Genomic DNA, 12,369 nt, shown 5'->3' on the forward strand with positions numbered 1-12,369 from the left:
GTGATGCTTGTGGAAAACACCGCTGTACAGCGAACTAATGCGTACTCCCCCTTCTACCTCATTTACGGCCGTTTACCGACATTTGCACTCGACGCCTCTTTATTTAATGTCTCTACTAACTCTTCGTCTGTGTCCGACCAGCTCGTCTCCAGACTTTACCAATGTAGACAACGTGGTCGACTAAATACAGGCGCCAGCTAACTAGACCGTAATCAGCGTTACGACAGCTCTCACCGCGGCGTTTTCTTGCGTTCCGGAGATAAAGAGGTGCTCTGGACAGCCGTTCGGACCCGGGCTTGTGTGGAGGTATTCTATCACGTTTCCTAGGACACTACATCGTTACAGAATAAACGTCCCCTGTGAACTACCATGCACTCCCGTTGAAGTTCCTTATGAGCGTCGTTGCCATGGTTCCGAGATTCTTCGCGTTTCGCGTCTCAAATCCTTTGTTCTGCATTTCTTGCCATCCTAATTTGCGGCCGGGGTGCCCGCTGCAGCGTGCTAAGGAAGTTAGTGCGAGCACTTTGTGTGCATTTCATCTCCCTCATCTGCACATACTTATCACCACTTGGGGCCGTAAGTGGTTGGCTCCTTTGCAGAAATATTTATTTTTATTTATTTATTGATATATTTCAATACCCTAAAGGCCCTGGTGGGCATTACATAGGGCGGATTTCAGGTAAGTACATAAATATCATTTATAAACAATGCAAGTCGAAAAGATGCATTCTAACAATGAAACAACAAAAAAGAAACAGCAAGTTGATTTGAACCAAGGTGCTCAGATTAGCATATTTAAAAAAAAAGTCAACGAAATACATTGAAGACGAGTGTAGACCGTTTTGTTAAATAGCCATTGAAACACTGATCCTAAATACATTGGAAAGAACACTGCATATATATAGCGTACAAAGACTTTATATAAAACGAATACAGGCAGATACGGGTTAGCAATGTTTCTCATTTTGTAGATAGCCCAGGTGCGCTGAGTTCAATACTGATGGATCTGGTATTTCTGTGATGTTGGAGGGCAGGGAGTTCCTTTCGCTTATATACAATGCTAAAGGTGAATTTCGGTACTTGTTCGTACCGGCAAAAATGGGCGATACTTTGTGCGCATTATGATGACGGCTTGAAGTATGGGAGGCTGGAAAAATGTGCGATAGGGAGAACTTTGTAATGCTATGGTAAAGTTAGTAAAAAACGATAGCCGAGTACGCCGCTTTCGCATGACAAGCGTAGCTAGGTTAAGTTCTGCTTTTAGTGATGGAATGCTTATAAAACGTGAATAGGATAATCTGACAAACCGCGCGGCTATGTTTTGTACTATTTCGAGCATGCTAGCAAGACCTGTCAGTTGAGGATGCCATATGGTAGAAGCATATTCTAGAGAGAGCGGAATCAATGAATTGAAAGCGTGCAATCTTGTATTTTTATTAGCGAAATGCAAGCGTACTTTAAGGAGGCCGAGCTTCTCGAAAGACTTATTAGTAATATGCTCGATGTGAGCAGACGAGCTTAAATGAGAAGTGTGATGCCCAGGTACTTGAATGGCATGACTTCTTTGTTTATTGGATCAATTATTTTATACGAATTTGGGCATGCAGAAGAAATGTCAGTAAAGTTCAAGCACTTGGTTTTTCGAGATTAATTTCCATTGGCCACTTACTGCACCATCCCTTTAACCTTGAGTTTTGCGACGTTGGCCCATGCCAGTTATTTTCTTATAAATAACACAATCGTGCGCGAAAAGGCGGCTTCACGAACTATGCTATCCCCTTAATGTAGAGTAAAAAGAGGAACAGGACCCAGTACACTCCCTTGAGGCACGCTAAATGTTACACATGTCGGATTAGATATGTAATCGTTAAGTTTAAGGGACTGACAGCGACTGTTTAGAAATTCTTCGATCGAAGCAGTCGTTCTCTCGTCGAGACGCAGATTACGTATGTTTAATATAGTCGACTATGTGTAACACGGTCGAACGCTTTTTAAAAAGTCTGAAAATGGCATCAATGTGGATGGACACATGGACTGCTGTGTAGGTCTGTCACATGTTCGACAAGTGGTGTCTGACATGATACTATTTTGCGAAAACCATGCTGGGTGTTAATACGTAAACTGTTACTGCGAAGATGACCCGTCACTTGTGAATATATGTGTGCTCTAGTACCTTACATGAAATGAACGTAAGTGAAATCGGCCTTTAATTGTTGGGGTGATTGCTGCTGCCAGATTAGAAAATAGCTAGCGTATATGCAGATTTCCAGTCCTCCGGTATACTGCAAAAATCAAGGGATTGCTGGAAGATAGATACTAGCAGGTTAGCTCAACGATGGCAGGTTAATTTCAGTACCTTGGCGTTCATGCCATTGCGACAGGGACTGGTTTTGTGCGGAAATCGCTTTGAGGCGTTAGCTACGCCATGTTCCGTAATTAGGAATGCTGAAAAAAGAGTGTGAAATTGACGGCTGTGGCAGACACAGCGAATCATTTAGTGGAATTTCGTTAATGAACACTTCGGCGAACTGCTTAATAAATTGCTCGGGACAGTGTTCAAGCGCTAAAGCGCTGCTGTCTTCTGTCCTCAACACCTGTATTGATTGGGTACTTTTACGGTTCAACATATTCCAACATTTTTTAGGCTCCGTTTTCATTAGGTCAAGGAGCGGGTCATTAAAGTGTTTGTCTTTAGCTTAGAGAATGGCACTCTGTGTTTGAATAGCAATGTTTTCGCAGGCAGCTCAATCTTCACGACACTATGAGCGACTCGCTTTAACCTAGGTCCTTTTTTTCATGTTAAGGGAACATTTCACGTCTCGGGTGAAGCATTAGTCATCTGTCTTAGAAGTTATTGTTACTTCAGGCACGCAAGCAGCTTGAATTCTTATTAGTTTTTTTCTTGAAGCAAGCACCAGTTTTTGTCATGTTTACGGTCGCTAAATTACTCATAAAAATCGGCCGCAAAAGTCTGTAGCAGACGGTTCAACTTCGTTATGTCGGTACACGCGTAGTTCAGCAGTTTTTTTCTTATTTTTTTTTATTTGTTTCCTGGTGGAAGTGAAACCAAGTAATGCACAGCCCTATGGTATTACGCGTGTATTACCAATTTCAGGGCTGTTAGTTAGAAGAAGATATTAAAGACGGTCCTTCAGCGGAGGTTCATGTAGACGTTGTGTTAAGTTGTGATAAATGATCAAGAAGAAAGCAAATACAATCAGACCGATAATAATGATTATGGGTAGATAGTATGGACCAGTCGACATCTGGATAATTAAAATCACTGCCGAAGAAGAATGGCGAATTTGGAAATTTGTGCCTGACTTGGTCAATGGCGTCGCTCAGATTTGTGAACTCTGAACTAGTGTCGGAGGGTCGATAACTAATGCCAGTGACACAGGCGACGTGACCAATGTGACAAGAGGCCCAGCCTATTTTGAGAGTAGAGCCTACTGGAATAGGAGAGGTGTGGTATGATTCGTTTATCGCAATAACTACAGCACCACCACGACAACCGTTTGTCTTTGCACAAGATGACGAATGACGATGGTCACAAGAGCTCGCAGCTAGCGACGTCCTCCCATAGCCACGTTTCGGTACCGATGATGATTTCGGCAGAACACGTGTGCATGAATGTCAGTCTTATGGTATTTGCTACGAATGTTGGCGATTATCATCGAAAAGAAGTCTATGTGTAAGAGTCGCTTGTGTTGCGCCGCTGAACATCATGCGGCAGATCATTCATGTCCTGAAGTTTGAACCACCAGAAACCTGCCGAAGTCGAAGGGGTAAATTTTGCCTTTTAGAAGAACTTTGTTAAAGCCTACAGAAAACCGTGCGTTGTCGATGCGATGGCTCTTGGCGAACTCGCGCAGCATTTTCCGTACAAACTGAACACTCGGGGAAAAATCTTTAAACGAAACTTTTGGTGAGTCCAGATTTATTACGCTTTGTGGTTTGCTTAGAGCAGCTATTTTGGATTTAAAGCTGAGAAACTAAAAATCTTTGGAGGCCGAAAACTGGGATTATACTGGCCAAAGCTGTGTGCCGGTTCAATATCCCCAGCTGTAATTTTAAGGTGATCACGGAAAATATTCTGGATGATTTGTTCTGTTTCCATGTAACCTTCGTGATTGCCTTCAGGAAGGCCTTTAATATTAAGGTTATTCCTCATCAATCTGTTGTTCAGGTCGACAACCACTTCAACTAACTGTCCAGTTGTGTTGCATATATTCGATTTACCTTCATTCACAGAATCCGTGACATTGTCGAAGTCTTGAAACTAAGGCACGCTGTTCAAAGTTCTTTTCAATAGTGGCAACTCGAGTCTTCAAGGTACTGACATGCTGTTTGATATCATTCCCAACTTTTGTAGTTTCGTCATTGGATTCTCTTATGAGGGTGGGCAAGTCCTCAGTTCTACGGCCCGGATTAGCGTCCACGTCCCCAGCGCGAAGCAAAAGAAGGCGAGGCACTTTGAAAGTTGGAACAAGGAGGGCCTTGGGCAAGGTGCGTTTATTACAGGTAATTTAACACCAAAATGAGCATGGCTAAAGTTTCTAGGGGCGCTACGCGCAAAAGCACGTGCCGATTCGATAACGCTAATACATAGGTCAACACTCATTGTTAAACAAGGAGCAAAAAGCGCGAGGATTCACAGCCACAGAGATTATGAGCAAATTGTTTGACCAGATAAACAGCCTTACTATAACGGGAGAAGACACAAGTTAGGCATCTGTCACTTGTGGCAGCAAATCCCAGGTGCAATCCATCTGGTTGGCGTTTCTAAGGCTTCTGGTGGTACTGCAACCATGTGACGTCATGGGATGCGTCACAGTCTTCTCGGGTGCGCTGAACGGGCTGGATGTGCAGATGGTTCTTTTGTTGATCTGCTGATCCCGTGCGGCAACGAGAAGCTTGCGCGGGGCAAGATTAGCAAATTCATAACAGGAGAAGCCACTAGTCAAGCATTTGTCGCTCGTGGCCGGAAAATAAAGGAAAGATCTGCGGCCTAATCGTTGTTTTGTATGCATCTCAGTTTCTTGGTGTTGCTTTTTTGTCTTAATCAAGCATTCTCTTTTTAAATGAACCAATTAAGTACCTGCGCGCTTCGTTACTGCTTTACGACGTTTTCTTCGCAATTTTTGTGTCTTGTGTAGAGTCCCTATATTTATGACAAGCTCCCTTGCGCATACTCCACTGCTGATTAATGCTAAATTGTAACACCGAAGACCCGGCTTAGTCAAGCTGCAGTTCACCAGCTTTTTCCCGCCATCTCCTTTGATTTTTTTTAAATGAATACCATTTTGATTGACTGAAGAAAGTGAACTTTTATAAAAGTCGAAAATTTTCATTAGGTAGCCGCCTCCACATTGTGATTTATTGCGCAATTGGTGGCCTACTTTTCATGTAGCACTCCTGATGTAGTAATCCTGTAGTACTCCTGAGGCAACTGCACTATGTGCACCATCGGCGTGATGAAATTATTTGGTTAACAAAAACTGGTACACTCATGTAGGGACACCAGACAGTCAAATATGGCTTATATACAACAGTCAGAAAGTAAATACTCCCGGCAGTTTTCTTTCTGCACTCCTGTTGAGGAGTATTTTGGTGTTGCTTATATGTTTCTCATAGAATATTACAGACATAACCAGTGACCTAATCCTCACCTATTTATGGCGCATGGATTTTTTGTCAGAGCCTGGACCCTGGTGCTATAGCGGTAAGTCCTCTTCTCATGATTTCAATACCATACTTACTACACGAAACGATGCCGCCATCAAAAAGCCAGTGCCACGTCGTCAGCTAGTCGTCCATAAGTCTCACAGTTACTCAAGTGCAAGAATTTACCCTTACTTCCTTCTCCTGCTATATTGGAAGTGTAGGCGGTGCTTTCTCAGACAAGTGTGGTCGTGTGTGCAATTTCCCTAAATGTTATGTCCACTGCATATTGCTTGTTAATATACTGCCGACGCCGATTGCTGTATCGGCACCGGACGCGCATGCTTTCCATGCTGATATCAGTACCAGATCACATCGCTCATGATGGATCCACACGACGGACGGCTCCGCGAAAATCTGTTCCGCGGACGCCTATTCCGCCGCCCGTCCGGCTGCGAAGCGCATCCAGACGACGGACGGAGTGAGCAGACGACCGCGACGGAAAAATAAAAATGGCGGCGGCACCGCCCGAAGCGATTGTCCACTCTGTGGCCCGTAAGTTTCAAATTGAGGCTTGTATTTGGTTTAAATTTCTGTCCAGAAGCTTCGACAGCAAAGTATTCGTGATCAGTGGGCACCGTTTCCGAACGCCATACTCAGATTCTCGGCGTGTAGCCCTAGAGTGGCTGTATTGGCGGAAAATGACCTCGAAGATGTTGCGGCAGCCCGGGCGGATCTCAGTGGCCGTAAGTAACAAATACATGCTTGTTTCTAGTTTCTCTAGAAGGCGCCATTGGTCTAATAAAGACTTTGTCATACCTTTTTTTTCACTCTGAATGAAGATGGAGATCGAAAGGAAACGACGGTTAGCCGCAATGGCTGCTGTTTTGTCCGAATTGGATGATGACGAGTACTTTTTCATCGGAAGATGTCTTGTTGGCAGAATGGCTATATCGCCAACAAGCATCTTGATATGCGAAACCACTTGTACGGAGAGCTGTTGGTCAGTGACATTGAGGAATACCGGAGGCTGCTTCGACTTACAGGAGAGCAGTTTCTTCAGTTGCTGCCAAATTGGCTATCGCTCTCATGTCCGCGTAATCGGCGTCATCGGTGAAAGTTATGTTCCACTACGCTGGGAACTGCTTCACAAAATACAAGAAGAAAGTTGCCTCGTCGCTCAAGTTCATTGCAGTCGCCCTTGTGCGAGTCACGCGCGCAAACAGGCAAGAATGGTGTCACCAGCGATGAAGTTGTTTCAGAAAGACTTCAGATAATGCGAGACTTCAGATAATGCTAGGCTAAATCCGCAGCATTCAACCCCCATAATCCAGATGCGAAACATAGCTCGGCATTTTCCGTCCATGGCGGTCGCGGACGACGCGCGGACGACATGAATCCGTGACGCGTAGTCACGTGATACGCTGTCCGTCGCAGAAAAGACGGATTTAGTCCGTCGTGTGGATCCGCCATTACCGATGAGAGGAATCGTGTACATTGCAGGAAACGTTACGCTTTTGCGATTCTCTCTAACCAGCGTTGATAGCCACGAAAGCATTTGCACGTTCTCTACAATATATACAGTATATGCATGTGCATGTCGCACGCCTTCCAACCAGACCGTGGATTGCTGACGTGGCAAGGAAGCTCGATTAGGAGCTTCAAGCAAGCCATGTGATGGACTCAAGTCTGCTGCCATTCACAGTTGCCTCTTATTTCGGTTGTATACAAACGCCTGACATTAGTAGGCCTTGCAGGAAGCTCAAAAACCGGAACAACTCCTGGCCAGCGCCTAGTGCCTATAGAGATCTTGATTCTCAACTTGCTGAGTTCGCTTACGAAATATGCTCCTTTTTTTTTTTGTCGAAAGCTTATTAGCGCCAGCATGGGCCAGTCTGCCGTGCACTTGTGTGGTTACCAACGCCACTAGTGGGTCAAATTTTTAAAGAACAATCCAACTACTCCAATGCTTGTCAATAAAGCATCGCCCATTGACGTAACTGGAAGGTTTTCAATGTTATTACCGTTCTCAGAATATTTCGTTGCCCTTTCGTAATCTGTGAGTGAGTGTAACCGTCTTCGCTATTTTCAAGAAAAAAATTTGCAGTACTCATCGCAAGATAACTGACAAAGGTTACGGGTTCTGCTTTGAATCAATATACTAACTTAGCCTATTGCCAGCTTCGAAACGGTTAGGTGTAAGGTGTGTGCTGCAGCGGCATTCCGCGTTCGAGCTTCGTTGATGAAGATAATCGCGATGATGATTTAATGCCATCTTTAAAACGGGGCAGTGTAATATATTCACCTAGCCTGTTCTAGTTAGCGGGGTATTGTAACAAGGTGATATTTAACGATTTCAACAGGTTCTGGTATTTTGTATACATTTTTTTCTAATGCGGAGTGTTTCCTACGTACACTGGCGCAATTTAGCGCCACCGCTAGTCAGTGTGCAGGTGGCGTCTGAAATGCATAGTCCAGCAGTGCGTAATAATGCATACAAACGCATCATGCAGCAATATGGCTCATCTCTTCAGCGTCTCACTAGGCATGCTACAACACCTAATGGCGTAGCCGAGAAGACTATGCGTTGCCTCCGAGCCGAGTTGAGCACGTCGGGGCTTGCGAAGGCTGAGAATCGTTTCACACTTGCCCCACGCCCAGTGGAGCCCCACACCCAGCTCCGGCGCCAGCAGGCGTTTGATGTGTTGCGACACCATGGGCCCGAGCACATGTGGGTCGGACACTACCGCGTGTAGCCGTGCGCGGCTTAGCCTTGTCCGGGGAAAAAAGGATCGCGGGGTTTGAGCCATTGCTGAGTTCTTGGACCTTTATGACCCCTCGGCGGAGGCAACACACCCCTTTGGCCTCGGCTTTACGTTGGCGGCACCCCCAAACTGAACCATTCGGAGGGAATCGGTAGTTGCATTTTTCTATCCTTCTCTCTGAAGTTCTTCTTTCTCCCTCGTTTCTGATCTTACGTATATCTTACGTCATAGCTCCTAGGTACACCTAGCGCCTGCGTCTCCTTCGGGTCTCGTAAAGATTCCTTGCAGGGCTTAGCAATGAGCGCCTGGCGTAGTTGTCGAAATCAAATGAAGTATTTAGAGCATTAAGCATCTTTACCGGACGGCCTGATCACCGTCTTTTGAAAAGACGGAGCACCGAAGAAACTAAACAATTTTTTTGTCAAGCGCAAGGTATTCTTACGGCGCTACCACGTGATAGTTTGAAGTTTATTTCGGACAATCATGTACAGATTTTCCGTGGACTCTGGCGAAAAGGCAAATAAATGCCTGACATAATCAATAATCAAAGCGCCGAAACGACCGTAAGAACCCTTTCATCTTTCACCGCTGCAAAAGCTCTCATGGACGTGCTAGGTAACGGATACATGTCACTAAAATAGCGAGTGGAACCAACTGCTTAAACTATGCGACAAGCTACAACATGAAAAGTTTTGAAATTTCATAGCTCTTGGTGAGTTTGAAATCGCGTTAGCCCCACATCGTTCAATGAACACATACAGATTTGGCATCAGATGATGATCTCTTGAATCTTAGCGAAGTACTGCAAGGATGGAACAAGCAGGATATTGTGAAATTGCGTAGAATAATGATCAAACTCGACATTAAACCAATTCGTAAAAAAAATCTTCATTTTACCTTTGCTACGAGTGTGCTGCCAGAATGGCTTGAAACAGGTTACACAAAAACCTGACGAAGGACACAAATTAAAAATCCACGCAGATGCTTCAAATATCGGAGATCTCACCGTGGCTCGCAAAGTTACCCTGGCCGGCTCATTTGCGCAAAATACGACAAGCAAGAACGCGCTAAGGACGACTGCACTAGCCCGTTCAATTGTGCGAACTGCGGCGGTGAGCATGCCGCATATTCCCGATCATGTCTTATGTGCTAGAAGAAAAACACATAATTACACTGAAAGTTAAAGAGAACATCCTGTAGCAAAATTTTCTTGCTGGTTGCTGGTTTTGGACATTAGCGAGTATTGAGGTACAGCTTAATAGATGAGCAAGAGATGAGAAACGATGAAGTAGATATAGTGAAGAAGTAAAGAAAGCCATGTGCTCTTAAACGTGTTTGGTGGTTCCACAGTTACTGGTAACCCGGACTACGAATTCGACTTTGAATGGATCAAACTCATAGTCCCAATGACGTCAACTTCGGTCCTACTCCCTCTACAACCGGTCACGTACCTTCTCTAAGTATGGACAGCTGGGCTAGTTGGTTGTGATTGGCATTAGAAAGGATCGTTCCAGCGCACAATTGAACGCGGACGAGAAGCGAAGGATAACACGAACGCCGGTCTCGTCCGTGTTCTAGTCCGTGTTCAATTGTGCGCGGGAACGATGTTTCATAATGCCATGTAGTACCTTGTACAGGTTTTATACGAGCTATAGCTGCCATTGAGCTACTACAGCTATGGCTCGCCAATCCCACGTTTACGGTTCATACAAGCTGAAAGCAACCTCCGCAGTCATCTCGTCACGTCGGTGTTTCGCAAATAAGAACTTCTGCTTGAAGCGTTGGCACCAGAGGCCATGGCTGTGACACGCCACATCCTCAACCATGCACATCAGGAAACGCCATATACGACAATCAAAGAGGCTCTTCTCCAGCGTCTCGTCCCGCCTATGCGTTGGCATATTCAGCAGCTCCTGAACAATGCAGAACTCGGTGACCGACGTTGTGCTCAGTTTATACGTCTACCTGCAACACCTTATTGGTGACCAACTAGACTCCTTGGACAGGGTTGCATGATGTGAGTTGTTTCTACGTCTTTCATCCAACGTACGCATGGCTCTCGTCACAGCTAAACATATGCCCTTTCCGGAACTGAGTGAACTCGGCGATGATACGATGGACGTCGCTCCGGCAGTCATAAGCGTTGTCCGTAGCTCTCAACTTCCTGAAGCGGATTCCCTTCGGGAAACCGTGAGTGTTCGGACGTCAAGTCGCCTACTTACGTAAGCGATCCCACAACACTCCCCATTCAAATGACCCACCCTATTCAACTCACCAACCTATCGTGCCACCTCTACCAACGGCCGTTTCAACAACCTGAGCACAGTTTTTCATCACAGGGCCTGTGCTGCTACCACCAAAGCTTTAGCGCCGCTACTTGTCGATGTGTGCATCGAACGCGTTTCCCGCGTTTGTGAGACACGCTCAGGTAGGTCGGGAATAACAGCTCCGTGCGATCATCCAGGCCATCGTTCTCAGTTTGCCTCTCTTAATAACACCGACTCTCCTCCGAGTCCTGTTTTCTCAGGGGTACCACAAGGATCGGTGCTTGGCCCTCTTTTCTTTCTAACTTACATTAACGACTTACCTTCCTGTGTCTCTTCCCATATCAACTTGTTTGCAGATGACTGTGTAATATTTCGAGAAATAACTAGTTCTAACGTTACTACTATTCTACAGTCTGATCTTGATGCTGTGTCCGCCTAATGTAAGACTTGGTGCATAAAATTAAACACTAAAAAATGCAAAGTCATGCGTGTAACTAGATTTACTAATGCAAATGTTTCATATCATCTTGATAAAGTTCCTTTGGAAGTTGTATCGTCATATAGATATCTTGGCGTCACGATATCCTCAAAACTAACCTGGAATGATCACATTGGAGCCATAATCGCCAGCGCCAACAAAACACTTGCATACCTTCACCGGAATTTCTCACGTGCTCCTCAGGCTCTTAAACTTTTACTTTATAAAACATTAATTCGTTCGAAGGTGGAATACGCCACCTCTATTTGGAACCCTTTCTATGACAATGTAATCTACTCACTCGAAATGGTTCGAAATAACTCTGCAAGCTTTATTATGTGTAATTATGCTCGGACCGCAAGTGTGACTAATATGAAATCGAGCCTTGAACTACCATCACTAGCATCTCGCCGTAAGATTCATCGCTTGTGTCTTTTTCACCGCATATTTCACCATCGTTCACTACACGATGGTTTCATCTTTCCTCCCCAGTATGTATCATCACGCATTGACTAGCGACATAAAGTAGCCGTTCCATTTTGTGGGACTTCTACTTATCAGTATTCATTCTTTCCCAGCACTTGGGAGGAGTGGAATCATCTTCCTACCACCACTGCAGAAATTACAGACCTTCAAGCTTTCAAGAATGCTTTAACTAGCAGTAACTAATTAGTTCTTTACCTAACGTTATTTTTTCGTTGTTTCTCCTTGTTTGCTTGTGCTTATCTGTATCATGTAATCATTTTACTTTGTTTTATAGTTTAGTGATTTGTATTGATTTCTTAGAGTATGGTATTTGTATTCGTACTTTATATATCTCCATGTATGAGTGTACCTTTTCATAGAAATGTTTTTGCCACTCCGCTCTGTAATGCTTCAGCCCTGAGGGTACAATAAAAAAAATAGGTCAAGTCACCATTTCCACATTACCTACTGAACCACTGGAGTGCGTTTGCTGGTAGACACTGGCGCGGAGCTCAGCATAATTGGCGCCTCCGCACACAGTCAACCCCACCACAAGCTATTAACTGCTCCGTCATCGCAACTTGCGGCCAGAGATCTCTTACCCACGATCTCTGTCTTAAGAGAGGATTGCCTTCGCTCTTTTGGATAGCAGACGTCCGCTATACCCTCTCAATGGCTCATTTCATGAGCCATTTTCATCTGCTCATGGACGTAGCTGCTGTCGCCTGGT

The 12,369-nt window shown here is 44.8% G+C and overlaps 1 protein-coding gene across 2 annotated transcripts in view; it reads left to right on the forward strand.

The window, feature by feature from the left end:
• LOC129380699 (uncharacterized) overlaps nucleotides 1-12,369 on the forward strand; it is a 207,096-nt gene that overhangs the window by 116,533 nt on the left and 78,194 nt on the right. For both annotated transcript variants that reach the window (XM_072285016.1, XM_072285017.1), the window contains exon 7: nucleotides 5,702-5,725. In XM_072285016.1, the coding sequence (XP_072141117.1) occupies nucleotides 5,702-5,725 (24 nt within the window). The remainder of the gene's footprint in view (nucleotides 1-5,701; nucleotides 5,726-12,369) is intronic.

Source organism: Dermacentor andersoni, chromosome 10 (assembly GCF_023375885.2).
Source record: "Dermacentor andersoni chromosome 10, qqDerAnde1_hic_scaffold, whole genome shotgun sequence".
NCBI classification, from domain to species: Eukaryota; Metazoa; Arthropoda; class Arachnida; order Ixodida; family Ixodidae; genus Dermacentor; species Dermacentor andersoni.